General features: G+C 40.8%; 2 protein-coding genes across 11 annotated transcripts in view; one reads left to right on the forward strand and one right to left on the reverse strand.

The window, feature by feature from the left end:
- ANKRD45 (ankyrin repeat domain 45) overlaps positions 1-3,462 on the reverse strand; it is a 51,104-nt gene extending 47,642 nt beyond the window's left edge. Inside the window, exon 1 of one of the 2 annotated variants that reach the window (XM_055582688.1) lies at positions 3,403-3,462. The gene's annotated coding sequence lies outside the window, so the exon portion shown is untranslated. The remainder of the gene's footprint in view (positions 1-3,402) is intronic. The other variant, XM_055582687.1, reaches the window with a different exon arrangement.
- A 35-nt stretch (positions 3,463-3,497) lies between these two features.
- Positions 3,498-23,563, forward strand: part of KLHL20 (kelch like family member 20) — a 68,967-nt gene continuing 48,901 nt past the window's right edge. Inside the window, exons 1-2 of one of the 9 annotated variants that reach the window (XM_055582681.1) lie at positions 15,058-15,270; positions 16,386-16,449. In XM_055582681.1, coding sequence (XP_055438656.1) covers positions 16,427-16,449 — 23 coding nt within the window. In that variant the 5' untranslated portion in view covers positions 15,058-15,270; positions 16,386-16,426. The other 8 variants (XM_055582680.1, XM_055582678.1, XM_055582679.1 and 5 more) reach the window with 8 other exon arrangements.

Genomic DNA, 23,563 nt, shown 5'->3' on the forward strand with positions numbered 1-23,563 from the left:
AGCTCAGCTGGAATTCCATCACCTCCACTAGCTTTGTTCATAGTAAAGCTTCCTAAGAGCCACCTGACTTCACGCTCCAGGATATCTGGCTCTAGGTGAGTGAACACATCATTGTAGTTCTCTGGGTCATGAAGATCTATTTTGATCACAGATAGCTCTGTGTATTCTTGCCACCTCTTCTTAATATCCTCTGCTTCAGTTCAGTTCAGTCACTCAGTCGTGTCCGACTCTTTGCGACCCCATGAATCACAGCACGCCAGGCCTCCCTGTCCATCACCAACTCCCGGAGTTCACTCAAACTCATGTCCATCAAATCGGTGATACCATCCAGCCATCTCATCCTCTGTAGTCCCCTTCTCCTCCTGCCCCCAAACCCTCCCATCATCAGGGTCTTTTCCAATGAGTCAACTCTTTGCATCAAGTGGCCAAAGTATTGGAGTTTCAGCTTCACCATCAGTCCTTCCAATGAACACCCAGGACTGATCTCCTTTAGGATGGACTGGTTGGATCTCCTTGAGGTCCAAGGGACTCTCAAGAGTCTTCTCCAGCACCACAGTTCAAAAGCATCAATTATTCGGCACTCAGCTTTCTTCACAGTCCAACTCTCACATCCATACATGACCACAGGAAAAACCATAGCCTTGACTAGATGGACCTTTGTTGGCAAAGTAATGTCTCTGCTTTTTAATATGCTGTCTAGGTTGGTCATAACTTTACTTCCAAGGAGTAAGCGTCTTTTAATTTAATGGCTGCAATCACCATCTTCATTGATTTTGGAGCCCAAAAAAATAAAGTCTGACACTGTTTCCACTGTTTCCCCATCTGTTTCCCATGAAGTGATGGGACTGGATGCCATGATCTTCGTTTTCTGAATGTTGAGCTTTAAGCCAACTTCTTCACTCTCCTCTTTCAGTTTCATCAAGAGGCTTTTTAGGTCCTCTCCACTTTCTGCCACAAGGGTGGTGTCATCCGCATATCTGAGCTTATTGATATTTCTCCCGGCAACCTTGATTCCAGCTTGTGCTTCTTCCAGCCCAGCGTTTCTCATGATGTACTCTGCATAGAAGTTAAATAAGCAGGGTGACAATATACAGCCTTGACGTACTCCTTTTCCTATTTGGAACCAGTCTGTTGTTCCATGTTCAGTTCTAACTGTTGCTTCCTGACTTGCATGTAGGTTTCTCAAGAGGCAGGTCAGGTGGTCTGGTATTCCCATCTCTTTCAGAATTTTCCACGGTTTATTGTGATCCACACAGTCAAATGCTTTGGCATAGTCAATAAAGCAGAAATAGATGTTTTTCTGGAACTCTCTTGCTTTTTTTTCTAAAACCAGCTTGAACATCTGGAAGTTCACATTTCACATATTGCTGAAGCCTGGCTTGGAGAATTTTGAGCATTACTTTACTAGCATGTGAGATGAGTGCAATTGTGCAGTAGTTTGAGCATTCTTTGGCATTGCCTTTCTTTGGGATTGGAATGACCTTTTCCAGTCCTATGGCCACTGCTGAGTTTTCCAAATTTGCTGACATAGTGAGTACAACGCTTTCACACCATCATCTTTTAGGGTTTCAAATAGCTCAACTGGAATTCCATCACCTCCACTAGCTTTGTTTGTAGTGATGCTTCCTAAAGCCCACTTGACTTCCCATTCCAGGATGTCTGGCTTTAGGTGAGTGATCACACCATCATGATTATCTGGGTCATGAAGATCTTTTTTGTATAGTTCTTCTGTGTATTCTTGCCACCTCTTCTTAATATCTTCTGCTTCAGTTAGGTCCATACCATTTCTATCCTTTACTGAGCCCATCTTTGCATAAGATGTTCCCTTGGTATCTCTATTTTTCTTGAAGAGATCTCTAGTCTTTCCCATTCTATTTTTTTCCTCTATTTCTTTGCATTGCTCACTTAAGAAGACTTTCTTATCTCTCCTTGCTATTCTCTGGAACTCTGTATTCAGTTGGATATATCTTTCCCTTTTTCCTTTGCCTTTCACTTCTCTTCTTTCCTTGGCTATTTGTAAAGTCTCCTCAGACAACTTTTTAGATATTGAAAAAACTAATATGTTTGTTTTAGATAATAGTTTTTCCCATAAGAAATATGTAACTTATGTTTACTATGCACTGGGTTTATGCTATTGTTAAAATAATTAATATATCTTTTTTAAAATTCTGTTTTAAGTTCTAATTCTTAATAGATTTGTAATAGTTACTGTATGGATAGATATTTTCTTGGCCCAGAAAAGTTCTAACATGAATCAAAACTGCAACCCCACCACATATAACCAACACTTCATACAGAACATGACCATGGAGAGGAAAGGAGGTCTGGAACTCTGAAGGCAGAATGGCAGAGCAGACTATGAGTCAGAAGACCCATGCTTTAGTCCTGGTTTATTAATAATGCAACTTTTCTGAACTCATTCTCAACAATGAATTGAGAATAGCTCTGCCTTACTAAATTAGTGTGAATTTTAACTATAAAAGTTGCATTCTTTGGAGGCTGCTAAGGCCCTCATGGGGCTTCCTGGGTGGCTCAGTGGTAATGAATCCACCTGCCAATGCAGGAGATGTGGGCTCCATCCCTGGGTCAGGAAGATCCTCTGGAGAAGGAAATGACAACCCACTCTAGTATTCTTGCCTGGGAAATCCCATGGACAGAAGAGCCTGGTGGGCTATAGTATATAGGGCCTCAAAGAGTTCAATGCCACTTAGAAATTAAACAACAACAATGCACTCCTAATATAAAATCACATAGGTCTCTACTTCACAGACATCAGAGTCTGGTGGGAAAGACACAAGCAAATCAGCAATGATGCAGTGGGATAAAGGACGTGATAAGTAAAGGGTGCTTGGAAAGGAAAGAAACTGGACTCCCCGGAAGGCTTCCCAGAAGAGGTGACACTTGGTATTGAAGAGCAGGAGCCTTAAAAGAAGGTAATGGGATAAGCAAAAACAAAGGGGCAGGAAGGCAGACAAGGCTGTATGAAGTTGTAGAGGGATAAATCTCAAGGGCCTTTTAAACCAACTGAATTTTTTCTTCGAAAAATGTAGTCCCTTGAGGATTTTAAGTGCCAGCTCAAGAAGAAGGCCTCAAAGGGCTCCTAGGGTTAAACAAAGGGAACGCCGGACGACGAGGATGCGGAGAGTGGCGGCCTCAGTGAAGAGCTGGGAGTGGGCCGGAGGGGACACCTGAAGCAGAGGGTCGGCCCTCGGGGAGCGACCCGCGACGCAGCGCTCGGTTCTGAGGCAAAGCCTGAGGACGCCGCGGTGGCGCCCACTCTCCTCTAGCCAAACCGAACAAAGTGGCAGGGAGATGCTAATTCTCCTCAACACCCACGCGGTGCGCCGACCCTCGCCCCTCTGACCGCGGACCCAGACCCAGGACCTTCGGATTCAGACTCACCTTTCCCGAGGCCCCAGGATTGCGTGGTTACCATGGCGACGGCGCACCCGGCGCGCGGCAGCGCCACCCCAAGCGCTGCGACTGCGGCGCGCAAACGTCAAGGTTGCAAGGTGCAGGAAGCGAGAGGCGAGAGACGCGGGAGATTTCGTCAAAACTATTTAATTTGCTGTGTTTGGACGGTGGAGTGCGGGATTTTTCTGCATTTTGTAAGTTTACAGTTATATGGTCCGTATTTATTTTACAACTTAAAAAATAAAAATTTAAAATGAGATACATGTGTTGGTTGCCAGCCAGTCTTAGTCTGACCTTTGGCCTTTAAACGGAAGAATTTTCGGGAAATATGAGGATGCAGTCTAAACTACGAAAGGTTGTAATTATAACGGGTAACTTGCTTAATTTTCTGGTTTACTGAGGCTCTTTCTCCTATGATTTATGGTCATTGTCACCAACAAGAAACGTTACAAGAGACCTCACAAGTGCCAACTATGGCAGGAGCGGAAGCACCTTGGACACCATTTCTCTTGATTCAGGAATTTAAGATACAAAACAGTTGACTTTTTAAAAAGGGGAGAATGATGGAGGTGGGATAGGAGCATCGAAAGAAACCAGCAGAGAAGGGCAAAGCTTGCCCAGAAATTATGTAAATATTCACATCGATCACGGAGTGAAAACCAGGAAGTTTTTGTACTGAAGAGGAAAACATTCATTTCTTTACTATTTCTACAAGGAAATAATTAAGGAGGGGGTAATTTTAGAGGAACTCTATAGACATTTTAGCTGGAGGCTAAATAGCCTAGTGTTAAAGCGAATATTTGGCTTAGGCCCAAGCAAATGGTCACTATCATAGTTCTGAACTTCTGGAATACAAGAGTAATTTTGAAAAAAAAAAATTTGAAGTATAATACTAAAATTTCTTATTCAAATAAGTTCTGGTAATCAGAATTGTAGAGTTGACATTGCAGTCGGAAACAATAGTCTAGTAGCTTTGTCAGCTCTTGGCTTGCTCCTGCGATCACTGATATAGCACATTTGCTTTACTAAACACTCATTTCCTACTGAAGTTGGTGGAAGAGCAAGACATGTTAGGTGTTTCACTTTTAATATGTTCCTTTTCGTAGTCTTTAGTTTCAGGAGAGTCTTTTAGTGTCTGGATGCAAGATGACTTATGATGCATGATTGTGCATGATTCTGTTTTTAATTAATCTTCATTGGATGTATTTGTGTATTCCCAAATACAAGTGTTTCTTGAAAGTCTAAAATTGAATTAAATAACTAAAAAATAAATAGAGTGCTTAAAGATTATTTGTAGTACTCTGAAAGCCAGGAAGAATGGGAAGACATTAAATAGGTCTGAGAATACTAGAAACAGAGGAGCCTTGTTCTATTCTTAACTTCATGTCAGAAACAGCTGCATGATTCATTGGGGCAGGCTAGGTTTGAAACTCGGAGAAGGCAATGGCACCCCACTCCTGCACTCTTGCCTGGAAAATCCCATGGATGGAGGAGCCTGGTAGGCTGCAGTCCATGGGGTCGCTAAGAGTCGGACACGACTTCACTTTTCACTTATCACTTTCATGCATTGGAGAAGGAAATGGCAACCCGCTCCAGGGTTCTTGCCTGGAGAATCCCAGGGATGGGGGAGCCTGGTGGACCGCCGTCTCTGGGGTTGCACAGAGTCGACACGACTGAAGCGACTTAGCAGCAGCGGCAGCAGCAGGTTTGAAACTGGCCTTAGGAAAGAGATTCCTGCCCCTACCATGGACCAGGTGCAGCAGATAGACTCCTACCATCACTTCTAACTCCCATGCCCCTCACCAAAAGCTTAGGATGAGAGTATTGAACAGAGAGCATTGGATCTGAAGGAGACAAATTAATGTACCAGAGGCATATCAGCAACAACCTGTGAGTGCTATCAATGGGGGTCAAGGAATACAGTGAAGGCTTGTTGTACAGAAGACTTAAGGAACAGAGAAAAGAAGCACTCTTCAAGCCCCCCTGAAATTAGGTCAGCTTCAAGAAATTATGGTAGAAAGCTTTCCAAATTGATTGAATTTAAATTTTTTCTACTCTAAGAGAATGGGTCCTTGGAGTAGAATTTAAATTATTTTAATTATTATATTTCTTGAATTCCATACTTTTATACTAAGAATTGCATTCTTTTTAAAATATTTTTTTTATTTAAAAAAATTATCGGCCGCACCACATGACATATGGGATTCTAGTTCCCTGACAAGGGATTGAATCCACATCCCATATGTTGGAAGCTTGGAGATTAACCACTGGACTGCCAAGGAAGTCCCAGAATATACTCTTTATACAATTTTATTTCTGATAAAATAATAGGATAAGTTAACTAGTTGAGAAAGTTACTCTAAGGTAACTCAATGTACTGTGTTTTTGTTTAGTTGCTTAGTTGTGTCCTACTCATTGCAACCCCATGGACTGCAGCCCACCACGCTCCTCTGTCCATGGGATTCCCCAGGCACGAATACTGGAGTGGGTTGCCATGCCCTCCTCCAGGGGATCTTCCCAACCCATGGATCAAACCCACGTCTCCTGCATTGGTAGGCAGATTCTTTACCACTGAGCCACCAGGGAAGCCTCTTAATGTGCTATATTAATATTTATATTTTTTTACTGAAGTCCTATTATGTGCTGAATACTGTGCTAAGTGATTCATATAAATAGTATCCAATCCTCAGAGCACCTCAATGAAAGTGGTATTTTATTCTTCAAACTAAGCAAACTCGGCAAAGTTGAGTCACCTACCTAAGACCACACAGCAAGGAAAGGGCTGAACCAGAATTTGAACCTAGGTCAGTCTGGGTTTAAATTACCACAGGATTGCCACCTGTTAGCTATAGACTAATTACGTGTTAGAGGATGCCTGTCCAAACTGGTAAGTTAATTTTAAAATATCTTGAGCCATTATTTTGGCAGTGATTAGATAATAGTGCCACTCCTGATGTATGACGACAGGACTGTTTCTGCATATAGCTAATCTCCACAGCTGAAACTTGAGGAAGGAGGTACCGAACATCCATTGTTTGTGCCTGCCCCTCCTTCCTCTTCTGGTAACAGCACACAGTTTTCTAGTACAGAATCCCTTTCTCATACTCTCAGCCTGTGTTGTTTAGATGGGGCTGATCCCACTCCAGATCAAGTCCTGGCCAAGCAGTGTTTTCTTCACCCCTGGCCGCAGTGATTAGATCAGGAAAAAGCATGGAACACAGATCAGTGTAATCAAAGCTAGTCCTGAATTTTTGCCAGAGCAGTAAGTAAATAGGCATTCTTTTTTCAGCAAGATTTGATGAAAGGAGGTCAGGCTGAGTTGCCAGTACCATCTTGCCACCATGTGGAGAGAGCTTGACAGAGCAACGGAAGAGCCAAGAAGTGAATCCTGAGGGTGCCACTTGAGCTCTGGAGCTAGAATACCCAATGCCATTTTTTACCTTCCTTTTTCAATTGTGTAAGTCAATAAATTACTTTTTTCTAATTAATCCAAAAGAGATTGGATTTTTGTTACTTGTAACATCATTGCCCCATAATATGGAGGAGGCAGGAGGGGGAATATATAGGATGGCTTTATTTTAGAAACATGCTATCCTTAGGGGTAAATACCTGAAATTTGGAATGGATAATATTGCAGTTATGTGTTTCACTTACAGATGAACAACTGTGCTTGATATTATAGGTTAGTTGATCAATGTTAATCTGGAGGCAGGTTTCTAGTAAAATGCCCTAATATTCTGTCACCCTCTTGATTTCAACATCTTTGAGTTAGTGACTTAAGTGTAAATATATAAGACATACTTATCAGATAACCAAAGGCTTGTAATAATGAATAATATGATAGCGGATGGCAGAGTGAAAATCCAAACTCAAAAGATAACTAGAAATTCAACAGGCAGAGGAGTGGGAAAAGGCAATCCAAAAGAAATGTAAAATTCACGGAGGCACAAAGTAAACAGCAAAGTGCATTAGTGAAACCTAAGTGGGTTGAAACAGCAAGAGAGTATGTGTTTGGGAGAGAGGTAAGAGATGTAGTTAGAGACATTGGAAGAGGTCAGACAGCAGTGGGGAGAATGGTTTGGAGAGGACAAAATTGTAGACAAAGAGGAGCCTAAGCTGTTCCTGGGTTTCTGTCTCTTGTGACCAGGTGGCTTGTGGTTTCCTAAATATGGATTTTGAAAAAGGACAGGGACAGAACCAGGATAATGAGTTCAGTTGTAAAAAATAAAGGTAGATATATCAGTCTGCCTGATATCATCGAACATATTATTTGAATCCAAAGCTTAGTAGACACGACTTAGTTGTCTTTTAGTCACTAAGTCATGTCTGACTCTTTGGTGACTCCCATGGGCCGTAGCCCATCAAGCTCTTCTGTCCGTGGGATTTCCCAGGCAAGAATACTGGAGTGGGTTGCCATGTCCTTCTCCAGGGGATCTCCCCAACCCAGCGATGGAACCGCTTCTCCTGCATTAGTAGGCAGATTCTCTACCACTGAGCCACCAGGCAAGCCCTAGTAGACAAGTGAAAAGTCATTCAGTCATACCCAACTCTTTGTGACCCCATGGACTATAGCCCACCAGGCTCCTCTGTCCATTGGGATTCTCCAGGCAAGAATACTAGAGTGGGTTGCCCTCCTCTAGGGGATCTTCCTAACCCAGTGATGGAACCCAGATCTCCCGCATTGCAGGCAGATTCTTTATCATCTAAGCCACCAGGGAAGCCGCTGGTAGACAAGACTCAGTTCAGTTCAGTCGCTCAGTCGTGTCCGACTCTTTGCAACCCCATGAATCGCAGCACACCAGGCCTCCCTGTCCATCACCATCTCCCAGAGTTCACTCAGACTCACGTTCATCGAGTCAGTGATGCCATTCAGCCATCTCATCCTTAGTGTAGCTATAATTTGCAATTTATCTTATTGTGAGCAAGACTGAATATATTTGCAAGAGTTTAAGGATCATTTCTATTTCTGTGAACTGCCTGTCCGTATGTTTGCCAGACTATCTGTATTATTTCTTCTTTCTCCATTTTTAGAGGATGTAATACATTATGAATCCTATATTGCAAATATGTTTTTCCTAATTGTCATTTTCTTAACTTCATTTGTAATATTTTTTCCATGGAAACTTTTTTATGCATTCAAATTTGTCAATCTTTTTGCCTCTAGATTTTTATTTATAGTCAGGGAAGTTTTCCTGCATATTTAATAAAAAAAAGTCCATCCTTGTTTTCTTGTACTATTTTTAGACTTTCATTACTTGCATTTAACCTTCTGATACATCTGGTTGTTGTGAGGTAGAAAGACCCAGCTCCTTTATTCCAACTTGTGACAACTCTGAAGGGCCATCCCTGCTTCTGAACTTCCCATAGTGTCTCCATAGACCCTCATAGAGGTCTTTTTTGAGACTACAGTGGGGTCCAGCTCCTTATGCAGAATACATTCAATGTTACCTTTTTCTATAGTTACACTGTATCATTTATTAAACAGTCCATATATTCCTGACTGATGTGAGATAACAGCTTTATCAGGTGCTAAATTTCCATGTGTTCTTTGGTTTATTTCTGGATTTTTCTACCTTGCTTTATTCATCTGTCTGTTCATACACCAAAATCATAGTTTTAACTATAGAGGTTTTAGAACATGTTGTACTAATATCTGTTAGGGTGAGCCCTCCCATTTCCTGCTTCCATTTTTAGTCTATTTCTGGATATTCTCATTTGTCTATTCTCCCATATGAATGTTATAATCAACTCAACTAACTCTGTCAAAACTCTAATATTGATTTACTTGAATTGCATTAAATTTATAAATGTATTTATGGAGCACCGTCATCTCTATAAAGCTGAGTTGTCTTCCCCAGTAAAAAGAATGTCTTTCTCCTGCATTGCAGGTGGATTCTTTACCACTGAGTCACTGGGAAAACCCAGTATCTGAATAGAACTCATCTAAGAGAATTTACTCTTTTCCTCAGTAATATGTTCACAGCATGCTTAGAGGTATCCTTTTTGTTATTTAATCTCCATTTCTTCACTTATGGGAATAGCTCTACAGTCTGCCTGCATTTTTATGGACCTCAGTTACCTATTGCCTCCTAAGTTATTAATAAGGAAATAAAATTGTACCCATTTGTGATTTTGTCGTTGTTGTTGTTCAGTTGCTAAGTTTTGTCCAATTCTTTGCAACCCTATAGACTGCAGCACGCCAGCCTTCCCTGTCCTTCACTATCTCCCAGAGTTTGCTCAAACTCATGTTCACTGAGTCGGTTATGCTATCCAACCATCTCATCCTCTGTCGTCCCCTTCTCCTCCTGCCCTTAATCTTTTCTGGCATCGGGGTCTTTTCCACTGAGTTGGCTCTTCACATCAGGTGGCCAAAGTATTGGAGCTTCAGCTTCAGCATCAGTCCTTCCAATGAATATCCAGGGGTGATTCCATTTATGATTGGTGTTACTTAAATGTTAGATTGTTTCTCTACCACAAAATAATCCCATTTTGTGAAATGACTTTGCTTTACCCTAGCTAATAACTTATTCATCATATGACTGGAGTGTTAGTAGGAGGCAGGGAACAGATTTGAATTTGAAACTAATTTAGGTCACTTTCTCCTTAATGAAAGCAGTGGGACTCTGGAGGCAATCACATCACATGCCTTCACATTTAAATGCAGAGGGTTCACAGTATATTGAAGGCGTACACCCAACTCAGATTTAGAACCTCTGCATTAGGTGCTGACTAGTCCTGTAGATTTTGATAGGCTTTAATTATGAGTCTAAATTTATCCTGTGGATAACTGAGAATCCATATTATATTTTAAGCAAGGGTGGAATGTGATTAAGTTATAGTTTTTAAAGAGCATAATTAAATCATTTAAAGGAGGTTCAAACATTAACATATTCACCATTCAAACAGTAACAATTTGCCTATAATTCATATACATATTTTAAAGATAAAAGCAATACCTAGTTGGGATCTAGTTCCCTGACCAGGGATCAGACTCAGGCCTCCTGCATTGGGAGAACGGAGTCTTAGCCACTGGACCATCTGGGAAGTCCCTCCACATTTTCTTTATCCATTCATACATCAATGGACACAGATTGTTTCCATATTTTGACTATTGTATATAATGCAGCAATGAACTTGGAAGTGTATATATCTTTTTAAGTTAGTGTTTTCATTTTCTTCAGATAAATACTCAGAATTGCTGGATCATATGGTAGCTCTGTTTCTAATTTTTTGAGGAACCTCTATACTGTTTTCCATAATGGTTGCACTGGTTTACATTCCCACCAACAGTACACAGTATTCCCTTTTCTCCACATTTTCACTGATATTTTGGCTGCTCTGGGTCTTGGATGCTGTGTAGGCTTTTCCTTAGTTGCAGAGAGAGGGGCTACTCTCTAGTTGCAGCGTGTAGGTTTCTCATTTCAGTGGCTTCTCTTGTTGCAAAGGACAGGCTCTAGGGTGCTTGGGCTTCAGTAGTTGTGGCTCATGGGTTCAGTATTTTCAGCACACAGACTCAATAGTTGTGGTGCATAGACTCATGTGGGATCATGCACCATGTGGGATCCATGTGGGATCATGCACCATGTGGATCAGGTATCCAACTGTCTCCTGCATTGGCTGGCAGATCCACTGCACCATCAGGGGAGCTGACCAACACTTGTTACTTCTTGTCTTTTTGATTACAGCCATTCTAAAAGGTGTGAGGTGATATCTCATTGTGGTTTCGATTTGCATTTCCCTGATCATTAGTGATGCTGAGCAAATTTTCATGTGCCTGTTCGCCGTCTGTATGTCTTTGGGAAAATGTGTATCCAGATCATCTGCCCATTTAAATTAGATTGCTTTTTGTTTGTTTTCTGCTGTTCAGTTGTGTGAGTTCTTTTTATATTTTGGATACTAACCCCTTATCAGATATATGTGTTGCAAATGTTTTCTCCCATTTAGTAGGTTGCCTTTTCACTTTGTGCAGAAGCTTTTCCCACAATTCATAGTGATAGATTTTTAAATTTTAAGATGAGGGGGAGTGGTGTTAGATTGATTTTATGTAAGTGAATACTTCATTACCTACTAGCTTAACACTAACTAGCTGCAGAATCTTAAGTCAGTCATTTAATTACCTGTATGCCTCAACATCCTCATCTGTAGAGTGGGGATAATCTGTCTCTTCTAGTGTTTTGTTTTTAAGGCTGTTTTTGTAGAATTTGTGGTGATTATCTAATACTTCCTATAGCACCATGAATATTTTAATGTGCTTTTTTTCCATTTTACAGAGGAGTTTATATAAGTACAACTGGGTTGTTTACTCAAGATCCATGTTCATCACTGTTAAATCATAGATTTAAATTGATGTTACCTAAAACCAACCATATACCAATTCAAAGATCCTAAAAATCCCTAGGATGTCCTATACCCCCTCTCAAAATTCACTGCTTTCTGGCTTAGTCTTATTACTTTGCACTCGAAGTCTGCCTCAAATTCCCAGATGAGAAGTAAAAACTGAGAGCATCTTAGTGTCTACATTTGGTTCCTTTATAGGTCATTCGCACACTCTAGGCCTAATGATTAGCTATGAAAGGCAGCTATTTTGTATTATAGCCATTAATTAAATGATTGATTCATACAAAGGAAAAATATCTTTATTAAAGTTCCCAAATTTAAATAAAATCAGCCTTTATTTACCATCAATCATAGCAAGAACATTTCTGGAAATATTCGTCCATATTCTTTCCCACATGTGATTGTCCCTATAGTTAATAATGGAACATCTGCATTTTCCTCTTCTAATTTTCAAGGTTTTGAATTTAGGATCAATTGTTAAACCTAAATTGAGCTGAAATATCTCCACATATTTTTCCAGAGAATTTAAAATAAAATCAGAATTTCTTACAATAGCCTAGAAGACAGTATATGACCTTGTTCTTGCCTATTTCTCTTTGTTGTTGTTGTTCAGTTGCCCAGTCATGTCCAACTCTTTGCAACCCCATGAACTGCAGTACCCCAGGCCTCCCTGTTCCTCACCATCTCCCAGAGTTTGCCTAAGTTCATGTTCATTGCATCAGTGATGCCATCCAGCTATCTCATCCTGTGACACCCTCTTCTCCTTCTCCCCACGATCTTTCCCAGGATCAGAGACTTTTCCAATGAGTCGTCTGTTCGCATCAGATGACCAAAATACCTATTTCTCTTACCTCATGTCTAATATTCAGAAAAGGCGATGGCACCCGACTCCAGTACTCTTGCCTAGAAAACCCCATGGACGGAGGAGCCTGGTAGGCTACAGTCCATGGGATCGCGAAGAGTTGGACACGACTGAGCAACTTCACTTTCATTTTCCACTTTCATCCATTGGAGAAGGAAATGGCAACCCACTCCAGTGTTCTTGCCTGGAGAATCCCAGGGACAGGGGGAGCCTGGTGGGCTGCCGTCTCTGGGGTTGCACAGAGTTGGACACGACTGAAGCAAGTTAGCAGCAGCAGCAGCAGCATGTCTAATATTATTTCTAGTCAAACTGGCCTTTTCTATGTTCATTAAACAGGAAGAGCTCATTTATGCTTCAGGTCCTTTCCCTTTGCTATTCACTCTACCTGAAACACTCTTCTCCCAGCATTCCACCTGGATGTTTCTCCCTCACCTTTCAGATCTCAACCTACCTCTTCAGAGAGTGCTTCCCTGACCATGTTATTTAAAGTAGTCTCAAAATACTCAATCTCCATACCATCACCTGTTTGGCTCCTTCCTAGATGGCATTTGCCAGTGGCTGAAATTATTTTACTTAGTTATTTACTTGATTATTGTCTATATCCTTTTACACACATTAGTATGCTTCTGGCTGCTAGTAATAGAAACCCCCATTTAAAAATATGATATTTATTATTTCATATAACTACAATCCAGCAACAAGAAAGTCTGTGGGCAAGGGAGAATGAGTAGTTTAAAAATTACATTGAAGGACCCAAATTATTTCAGTCTCTCTGTTCTACCTCCCTTATTGTCTAGCTTCATTCTCCTCTGCCTTCCCTCATGGTTACAAAATTGTTGTGGTGCTTCCAGGTGTCTCATCCAGACATAACAGTGGCCAAAGGGAAAAGATGCTATCTCTTCCTGTATCTCTTCTAAAAATGCTAGGGAATCTTATCCCACAGTCCCCATTAGATTTCTTCTGATTTCTTATTAGTCTGTATTGGTCATTTGCGTGGAGATGGTTTACACTAATTACTCATAATGAAAAACATGTTGGAAAATCAACTATCATAAATGTCGTGGTCCATGCACAGATTGGAAAAGAATTTCCAAACACGAGGCAGAATGAAAGGAGAATAGAGTTTATTAGAGTGGGGGAAGAGGTGGGTACTGCCAGTAAAATGGGCCAGCTTCCTGAGAGTCAGGGAGAGCTGACTCTGAATGTTGGTCTTTGGTCTGTTTTTATAGTCAGGGGACAAGGAACAGGTTAGGGGTCTTGTGAGTCATTTGCTGATTGAATGAGGTATGTATACATTCCCTATACAGGCCTGGGAGAAGAGTAAGACAAATACCTTTCCTTACATGGGGTAAGAGGGGGACAGGCCACGCTACTCAAGAGGGCTCAAAAATTCCACAACAGTTACAACATGCTGGGAAGGGTGATAAGGGTCTGGTTTTTTCTGTTCCTACATTCCAACACCTTTCTTGCTCATCTTGTTCTTTTGTCCTCAGGGCACCACAATAACCACATGAATGAGCACTAGAACTTTAGGATGCTGTCTATCTTGTTCACGACCATTTCCAAAGCCTAGCATGGTACTTGACATGCAATAAGTGCTCAATTAATGAGTCCATTTAAGGTAAGAGGAGAGAATACTGACATATGTTAAGTGCCTACTAAGTGCCAGACACAGAACATGATCTTCATTATAATTTACCCCTCTCAAAAATTGTGTAAAAAAGGGTATTGTTTCTCTTTTACACAAAAGAAACTAATATTTAAGAGATTAAGAAACTTGACCAAGACCACCAATCTAGTGAGTCGTAGGGCTAGGATTTGAAACTATGGGTGTCTGGATCTAAAGACCATGCATCTCCCACTACAAGCTAATTAACAAAAGATATTCTTTCCCTTTCAGAAACAACTGCAAAAATCTGTGTAGATTCCATTGTGAAGAACAGCTAAAGAAAATGTGGTTAAGTTCATGCTTAGCCTATAATAGTTTTCAGGAAACCAGCAGCAGCCTTTCACTAATATTACTGACATTGTATCCTCCACCCTATCACTTATATAGTGAAAAATAGATGGCTATGTGCTGTGGGAAAATCAGGCAAGGGACAAATTGAAAAAAAAAATTTATTTTCCTCCCTAATGCTAAAGTGAATTCAGAGCAGTGTTTGGTGAAGTGTTTGTTATAGAATACTAAGTGAAAGGGCAATTTGACATAACCTTAAAATCCTGACTAAAACCCTGGGGTCTTGAAAGCCAACCTGGGAAATCTGGAAAAATCAGGTCTATTTCTGATCTGTCTGAGGATCCTCAGCAGCTTGCACACGGGAGTGGCCTCATAGATATATGTCAACCACATGTAGACATGTGTCAATCATTCAACCCACAATTAGGGAAAAAATCGTGCCAACAGGAGACGTACCAGCTACAAATAAATCACAATTCCTGGCTTTCTGTGACTCCTCCCATCTTCCTATTGACTTCTGTTGAGGAAAACAAAGCAGAAAGGAGAAGCCTTCAGTAGTCAAATACTGCCAGTTCAGCAATGAACTCGCACATCCTCGGGATACAAGGAACTGGGTACAAAGACAGGCAGTCTTTGAGGGGACCGAAGCCCCAACAAAGAGCGCAGCTATATCTGATCTGGGCCGGAACCTCTTGGTAAAGTATGTGGGTTCCAGAGGGAACGGTTTAGGAACAGGACCACTTCCTGCGGCTAAAGTGGGGCGAGGGGTGGGGAGGAAATAGCTGGGGGAGCGGCATCCTCCTTGCTCTAGCTGAGGCAGAGAAGGAGCCAGAGAGGAGGCGGCGGGCGGAGGAGGCAGAGGAGACTAAGGCAGAGGAGAAAGTGTCGGAGCTGGTAGGTTAGCAGTCTTAGAGCAGAGGACAGTGGACAGCGCCCTGGACTCGCTTTGCAAATCTGTGGTCTCAAGTTGCGGGGCTGGCCATTGGGTAGGGGCCGTGCTTCGCCCGCCACCTGTCAGTGGGCACCGAGAAGGGACTGTTGGGGCACTGGGGCTGGGCCTTGCGGGGCACCAGACGGCGTTCAAGCGGGCTGCAGCCCTGCCCCGGAGCCACGGAAGGTGCTGGGCTGGTCTGCCTGAGGGCGTGAGGTTCCCAACCCTGGACAGCTTCCCTAGACAGAGGTTGAAATCTGGGGGGAAGGAAGTGGATACTGTGCGTCCCGCCTAACCCGGGGACCAGCGAGATCTTGCCAGGTGGGTGGTGGACATCGTTTCGGGAACTGAGGGAAGGGCTGGTAAAGAGAGTATTGGAGCCATAGTTTCTCTGCTGTTCTGTCTGGGCTGTCGGAAAGGGAGTTGTTTATTTTTAAAGGCAAGTACCTGCTCATTCTTGATCGCTGCGGGACAAGTCACCAGCTTTCAGATCCGTTGTTAAGCCAGCGTGTTCCCTACCCGATCCATCATGCTAGTATTGCTGTGGCTATCTGGTGAATACTCTGTACGGAATCGTTGATAGTGCGGTCAGAGTTAAATGTCTCCGGAGTACTTTTTGGAGAGAGACAAGAGTAGCCTAGCAATTGGGGCTTTTTGGCGCACTTTCCCTCAACTTTACGTATAATCGTTTTTAGCATTCACAGTAAAGATGGTCATCTTAAAGGAACTAGGTAAGGGTTATGAGTGTGCTTCTGCAAAAGGCCTGTCGTGTAATATAATAGGATATAAAATTCTTTATCACTGAACGAAATCATTGTACAGAGATTGTTACTGGAAAGATCAGAAATAGTTTTTATTAAGTTACTGCTTTTCTGTTGTCTTAGGTTCGGCTTTAGAGTGTGGTGAAGGGTACTTTTCATGGTGCATGGAAGGAAAGCCAATGCGCAGGTAGGCATTTAGGAAGAAATCCTTCAGTTTCACTAAGTGAAATTCACATAATAATCCAGGGTTTCATTTAAAAAAATTTTTAAAGCTTTTCAAATCTTACCAAATTCTGCTTGGAACTAATGATTCTTGTTGTAAAATAAATCAAAAGTAATGTCAGAAATTAATAGTTTTTTAAATAGAGTAAAATATAAAAGTTAAATTTCTAAAGAGTGCTAGGAGGTTTGTGTAGTTAACATTTCAACTTTCCTTTTCACATGGTAATTTTTTGTGGTAATCATTAAATACTATAATACTATATGAGTTGATTATGGTTTTCAATTACCTATAGAATGTAGAGGTTTCTTTTGCCATATAAGACTAATGATTACTTATAATACACTGTATTGAATGTGTAATTATGGTTTTGGTTATTTTATTGATGTTCAATGTACATTTGTTCTATTAATTAAAAGAGCTGCATTGCAGGGAAGATTGTTTGAGGACTAAAAAAGGTATTGGACGTAATAACTTAGTCCATAGAAAAATAGAACAATGTATGGGAAAATATAGACAATTTTAGGCCTTCCTAACCCTAGAATTTAGTAATGCTTTTTGTCAATCTGTTCTAACAAACAGGACTCAAATCCTTATTGAAAATCACCCAGTTCTAGTCCTCCATTTTTAAAACTCATTTTACATTTATTTAACTGTATTTAATCTTTTTTGTTTAACATCAAAGATAAATATATCTAGCAGACCCTTAGAAGAAACATGTTGTGATAGGAGTATGACTTAGAACCAGGAGGAAGAACTAGAATATAAATATTTTTTCCAAATCTGTTAAGGATTTATTGATTCACCTTGACCTAGTCACCTTCATTGTGTCACTTTTGCTAGAAGTCACCCCAGTTTATTTCCCTAATGTACCTGACCAGGATATTGGGAATTAATGAATGCTTGCAAATGATTTGAGATCTCCAGATGTAAAGATGTTATGGATATAAAATCATAGTACACTTAATCTTATTTGTATCTTACTCTAAAGTAGAAATAATATTTGACTGCAAGTACATGAAGACATTAACAACATGTATATTAAATGCTTCATCACTTCAGCTTCTAACGGGGTTGCAAAAACCACTGATGGCTTCTCATCCTCAGCTGCCATAAATGTCATATGTAATTGTTAAAATAGGAACTTATTTTTTAAAAAAAAGAGAAGGCAGCATGGGGATGTTTTTAGTTTGTCAGTAATTCCTGTATAAAATATTTACTTAATCACTCATACCTATTCTTTTTTCTGTCTTGCTTTATTATGAAATATTGCCAGTTGTTTAAAATCATGTTGGAGAATTCTGGTGCCATTAATTGTTAAGTTACTGTTCTTTTTTCATCACCATCACTTGGCCAGAGCCTGGCCTATCATTGCTCCCAGGTTTTACTTTTACCTGCTACCTGCGTTAAGTTGTGGTCACACTTCCCTACCCTTTCCTTATTGGGCTGTGATTCTTGCTGCCAGCAACCCAGACAGCAGTCTCTGGAAAGAAGGTTGGGTTTCTGCTTACCAGGTATTGGAGAAGCTTTGAATGAGCAATAACTGTTTATACTGAATATGTGTTCATTCTCTCTGCTACAGTGGAAGCTCTTTGAGTCTCATGTGTCTTCTATATCTTTGTATCCCTGGCACCTGGTGATCACTGAATAATTGTTGAATGACTGAATAGCTGAAGTACCTACAGACTTTTCCCATGAGGGGGAAAAAAGCTACGAACAGGAAAAGATTGCAAAAACATTAGGGTATTCTGATGCTTAATCATAAAGTTTTATGAAGCCAGTTAGCATTTTGTTAGCAAAGCTTCATTGCATTAATTTTTTTAACTAGCTATTATGTGTAAATGCTACAGAATTTCCAAGATAAAATAGGGTATTCAGTAAAACTTAAGTCTCCCAGTGCTGACTGTAGCTCCGAATTTTCCTCTCCAGAGGAACCACTTGAAAGCAATTTCTTACATATTCTTTCACAGTATTGTAATGCATATGTAGAACATCTCCTCTTTTTAAAAAACACTGATATTTGCAATTATTCACATTTTTCTCTATTTTTTTTTCACTTCACATATTATCTTGTTCAGTTCAGTCGCTCAGTCGTGTCCGACTCTTTGCGACCCCATGAACCACAGCATGCCAGGCCTCCCTGTCCATCACCAACTCCTGGAGTCTACCCAAACCCATGAACATTGAGCCGGATGCCATCCAACCATCTTATCCTCTGTCATCCCCTTCTCCTCCTGCCCTCAATCTTTCCCAGCATCAGGGTCTTTTCAAATGAGTCAGCTCTTCGCATTGGGTGGCCAAAGTATTGGTGTTTCAGCTTCAACATCAGTCCTTCCAATGAACACCCAGGACTGATCTCCTTTAGGATGGACTGGTTGGATCTCCTTGGGGTCCAAGGGACTCTCAAGAGTCTTCTCCAACACCACAGTTCAAAAGCATCAGTTCTTCGGCTCTCAGCTTTCTTTATAGTCCAACCCTCACATCCATACATGACTACTGGGAAGACCATAGCCTTGACTAGATGGACCTTTGTTGGCAAAGTAATGTCTCTGCTTTTGAATATGCTAACTTGGTCATAACTTTCCTTCCAAGGAGTAAGTGTCTTTTAATTTCATGGCTGCAACCACCATCCGCAGTGATTTTGGATCCCAGAAAAATAAAGTTTGACACTGTTTCCACTGTTTCCCCATCTATTTGCCATGAAGTGATGGGACCAGATGCCATGATCTTCGTTTTCTGAATGTTGAGCTTTAAGCCAACTTTTTCACTCTCCTCTTTCACTTTCATCAAGAGGCTCCTTAGTTCTTTTTTGCTTTCTTCCATAAGGGTGGTGTCATGTGCATATCTGAGGTTATTGATATTTCTCCTGGCAGTCTTGATTCCAGCTTGTGCTTCTTCCAGCCCAGCGTTTCTCATGATGTACTCTGCATATAAGTTAAATAAGCAGTAAATTATGACAAATACATTTAGACCCACCTGTTACTTGTAGGTACTGTTAACCAGTCCCTTTGAGAGACATTTAAGTTATTTTATAGTTTGCTGTTACAACCAGTTCTTCTATGAATGTCCTTGTATGTGGTTTTTGACCAATTGTGTAAGTATAAAATAGATTCTTAGATATAAAATTCCCCCAAGAGTATGTGCATTTTAAAACTTTGAATTACAAATTCCCATCCTTAGAGATTATACCTGTCTATAGTCTAACCAACAGTGTGACTGGTTCCCAAGATATTATTTTTTAATCATTGGTATAATTTAGAAACACTAAAATATTTTGCAGTGTAATTCTTCCATCTTAAATATAGGAAACTGGGCCCGATTTTATTATGAATTGGTTTATTCACTCATCATTTATATCGTACTCGTTTTATGTTTGTATACTGCATATATACAGGTAAAGTGATGGAAAGACATGTAAATAGATACTATAATGCATCATGAAGGATTTTAATAGAGGTGTACACCTCTGCTTTGTAGAGATGAAGAAAGCTTCACAGAGGTGGTGATATTTGAGCTGGATCTTCTAGAAAGGATAAGAATTTGTTTTAAAGTAAAGAATATACTTGAAAGGATAAGAATTAAAGAAGGGAGATAGTAAAATATGCCATAAACAGAAGGAACAGCTGTGCTGCCCAAAAAACAAAAAGACCCCAAGATCTGAAACTGTATGACATGTATAGAATGGTAAGTATATCTGGAGTATAGAGTATATGAGGGAGGAAGAAGGGAAAGGAAGGTAGGGGAAAAGAGCATGAAAAGTGAGGCTACAACCACTGGAAAGAGTCTATACTCTTTAGGTATTTAAGAACCAATGGATGTTGTTATACAATTGAGATTTGTTCTTTGGGCTGATATTTAAGAAGATAGAATGTGGACTAGAAAGAAGGAAGAAAGGATAGCAAAAAGTACTAATTTAAAGGAGTTTGTGGGGAATTCTCTGGTGGTCTAGAAGTTAGGGCTCTGCACTTTGTCTGCTGAGGGTCTGGGTTCAACCCCTGCTTGGGGAGCTAATCCCACAAGCTGTTCAGCAATGAAGGAAAAAAGAAGCTGTGGTAGTTAAAGCTGATGAGAGCCTGAAGTAGATATATGGCAGTAGGGATTGAGAGAAGAGTTTGGAATTGAGAATTGTTTAATAGTAAAATCAAAAGGATTTGGTGAATATAGAGTGAGGAAAAGGTAATGATACAAGCAACTCCAAAGATCTCAGGTTAGTGCTGCCATAATGAAATAAAAAATACAGAAAGAGAACAGATTTCACTAAGCCAAGAATAGATTCTCTCTTACATTCTTTAGATTATTATGTCTAGGAAACAGCCAGGCAGAGATAGCCAGCATGTAATTGGAATATGGGTCTAATAGCAGAAGAATGGTTTGAAAATTGTGAGTCACCAGTATGCAGAAGATTCTTGAAGTTGTATGTGTGAATGAGAGTAGAACAGAAAAGGAGGATGCCAAAAACAGAATCCTAGGGAGTACCAGGGGTGTCTCAGGTGGGGCCTAAGATGAAAACCCAGTGAAGGTTCATCAGTGGGTAAGAAGCTTTAGATTCTTTGGGTCTTATTTAGTTGTATCTAGAGTTTTTATTGACAGTGTGCACTCATGGTGAAGATCAGATGAGCTCCTTGAGTTCAACATCAAAAGGCAAATCCCGTTCAGATCTCTTGTCTTTAGAATTTCTGATTTATTCTGCTGCTGCTGCTGCTAAATCGCTTCAGTCATGTCCAACTCTGTGCGATCCCATAGACGGCAGCCCACCAGGCTTCCCCGTCCCTGGGATTCTCCAGGCAAGAACACTGGAGTGGGTTGCCATTTCCTTCTCCAGTGCATGAAAGTGAAAAGTGAAAGTGAAGTTGCTCAGTCGTGTCCAACTCCAGCGACCCCATGGACTGCAGCCTTCCAGGCTCCTCCGTCCATGGGATTTTCCAGGCAAAAGTACTGGAATGGGGTGCAATTGCCTTCTCTGCTGATTTATTCTAGTCAGTCTAAAATGTATTCCTCAAAATAAATTATAAGATACACCAGCTTGATTTGGCTCTTTCTTGGTGTGGCATGCCCTGTAGGTTGGCTTGCTCAACACATCTCCCTTTCCTCCTCCTCCTATTTAGACACAAGAAAAATAAATGTTATACTTTATATCTTTAATATTATTTTCATTTGGGGATGGCTTATGTAACACGTATGGGACTTCTCTGGTAGCTCACTGATAAAGTAACCAATGCAGAAGACACAGGTTCGATCCCTGGATTGGGAAGAGGCCCTGGAGAAGGAAATTCGAGCCCATATCAGTATTCTTGCCTGGAAAATCATATGGACAGAAGAACCTGGCAGGCTACAGTCCATGGGGTCTCAAAAGAGTCAGACATGACTTAGCAACTAAGAAAAACGTGTAACGCAGTGCTGCCAATGAGATGTCAGTGGAAGTTGCTGAGAGGCACCCTAGGAAGATTTGTTTTTCTGACAAAAGGGAGAAACCAGCTTGTTTGCATGACCTTCCTCCATCTTGCCTTGATTGCTGGGCCAAGGCACCTAGTGCTGACCCTTGTTTCATCCAGTAAACAGAGATGAGATGTCTTAGAATTGAAGTATTCATGACCTATTTTCAGATTAAGGAATTAACAGCCTGGCTTTCTGGTACAGAATCAGGTCTGGAATGTAGTGCCTAGTGGATGTTCTTCTAATAAGCAGCACTGGAGCATTGAGATGTTATTTCTGTTTTAAGGATTTGTGTGCACAAATCTCTAGCTCTCTCTATCCAGGTGTGCTTGGGACTTTAAATGAAGGTGACCTCAGCTGAATCTTTTAACAGCAGGCAGTGTTAGTCACTCAGTCGAGTCCAACTCTTTGCAACCCCATTGACTGTAGCCCACCAGGCTCCTCTGTCCATAGAATTCTCCAGGCAAGAATACTGGAGTGGGTTGCCATTCCCTTCTCCAGGGGATCTTCCTGACCCAGGGATCGAACCTGAGTCTCCTGCAGTGCAAGCAAATTCTTTACCATTTGGGTCACTGGGGAAGCCCCAAGAGAGGTAATCTGGGTCCAAATTAAGACAAATTTTTAAAGTATAAAAGGAGAGATGCTTGTTTAGTAGATAGGGAGCACAATTCCAAGCTAAAGAAAGAGAAAATGACTCTTTCCTCAGTTAAGACTTACTTTTGAAGTAGATCTGAGGAAGAAGTGCCATGATAGCTTTGCAATTTAAGTTGACTCACACATTTTGGATATGTGGAAAGGCTTTTTTTGAATGTACTTTTTGTTTAGTCGCTCAGTCATGTCCATCTCTATGGCCCTATGGACTATAGCCCACCAGGCTTCTCTGCCTATGGAATTTTTCCAGGGAAGAATACTGGAGCAGGTTGCCATTTCCTTCCTCCTCCAGGTGATCTTCCCTCCCAGGGATTGAACCTGTGTCTTTTGTGTCTCCTGCATTGGCAGGCAGATTCATTACCACTAGTGCTACCTGGGAAGTGGTATAGAAAGGTATTAAAACTGTAATATTCCTTTAGTAAAAATGAAGAAGATTTAAAATATTTTACTTGTTGTTTGGTTTATGTTTTCTACATGCACATTACTTGATTCTTCTGTCTTTTAAGGAGATTTTTATTTTCATGGGAATGACCCATCCATTTACCTAGCCTGCATTTCCTTAACCTCCTAAAAATTCTTAGGAATTTCACCTTCACTCACTTCAAAAATTCATTCCTACTCTCACTCAGAAAGGCTCTCTCTGAAATCGCTAAGTCCTAATAACTTGTGTTCTGACTGTAACCTCTTGAATGCTCACTCCATCTGTTCTTTGACCTAGTCATAATCAACATGGCTTTTGTCTCTTGTGTTTTTACACAGTTTACTCCTACAACCACTTCAACCATTTTCTGGCTGCTACTCACTCAACTCTTGAGTCTGTACATGGCATTTCTCGATTCTAGATTAATGCAGACATTTATATTCTCTAATTTGGGCTGCAGATTGTTGCTGGATAAAACCAGCCACGGGGAATTCATGCTACTGTAGTCAGAGTCTTTAATATCATTGAGCCAACAGTGTTATCCAAAATCAATGCTTGCTCATTCCCCACAGCAGC

The sequence above is a fragment of the Bubalus kerabau genome, chromosome 5 (genome assembly GCF_029407905.1).
Source record: "Bubalus kerabau isolate K-KA32 ecotype Philippines breed swamp buffalo chromosome 5, PCC_UOA_SB_1v2, whole genome shotgun sequence".
Lineage (NCBI taxonomy): Eukaryota > Metazoa > Chordata > Mammalia > Artiodactyla > Bovidae > Bubalus > Bubalus kerabau.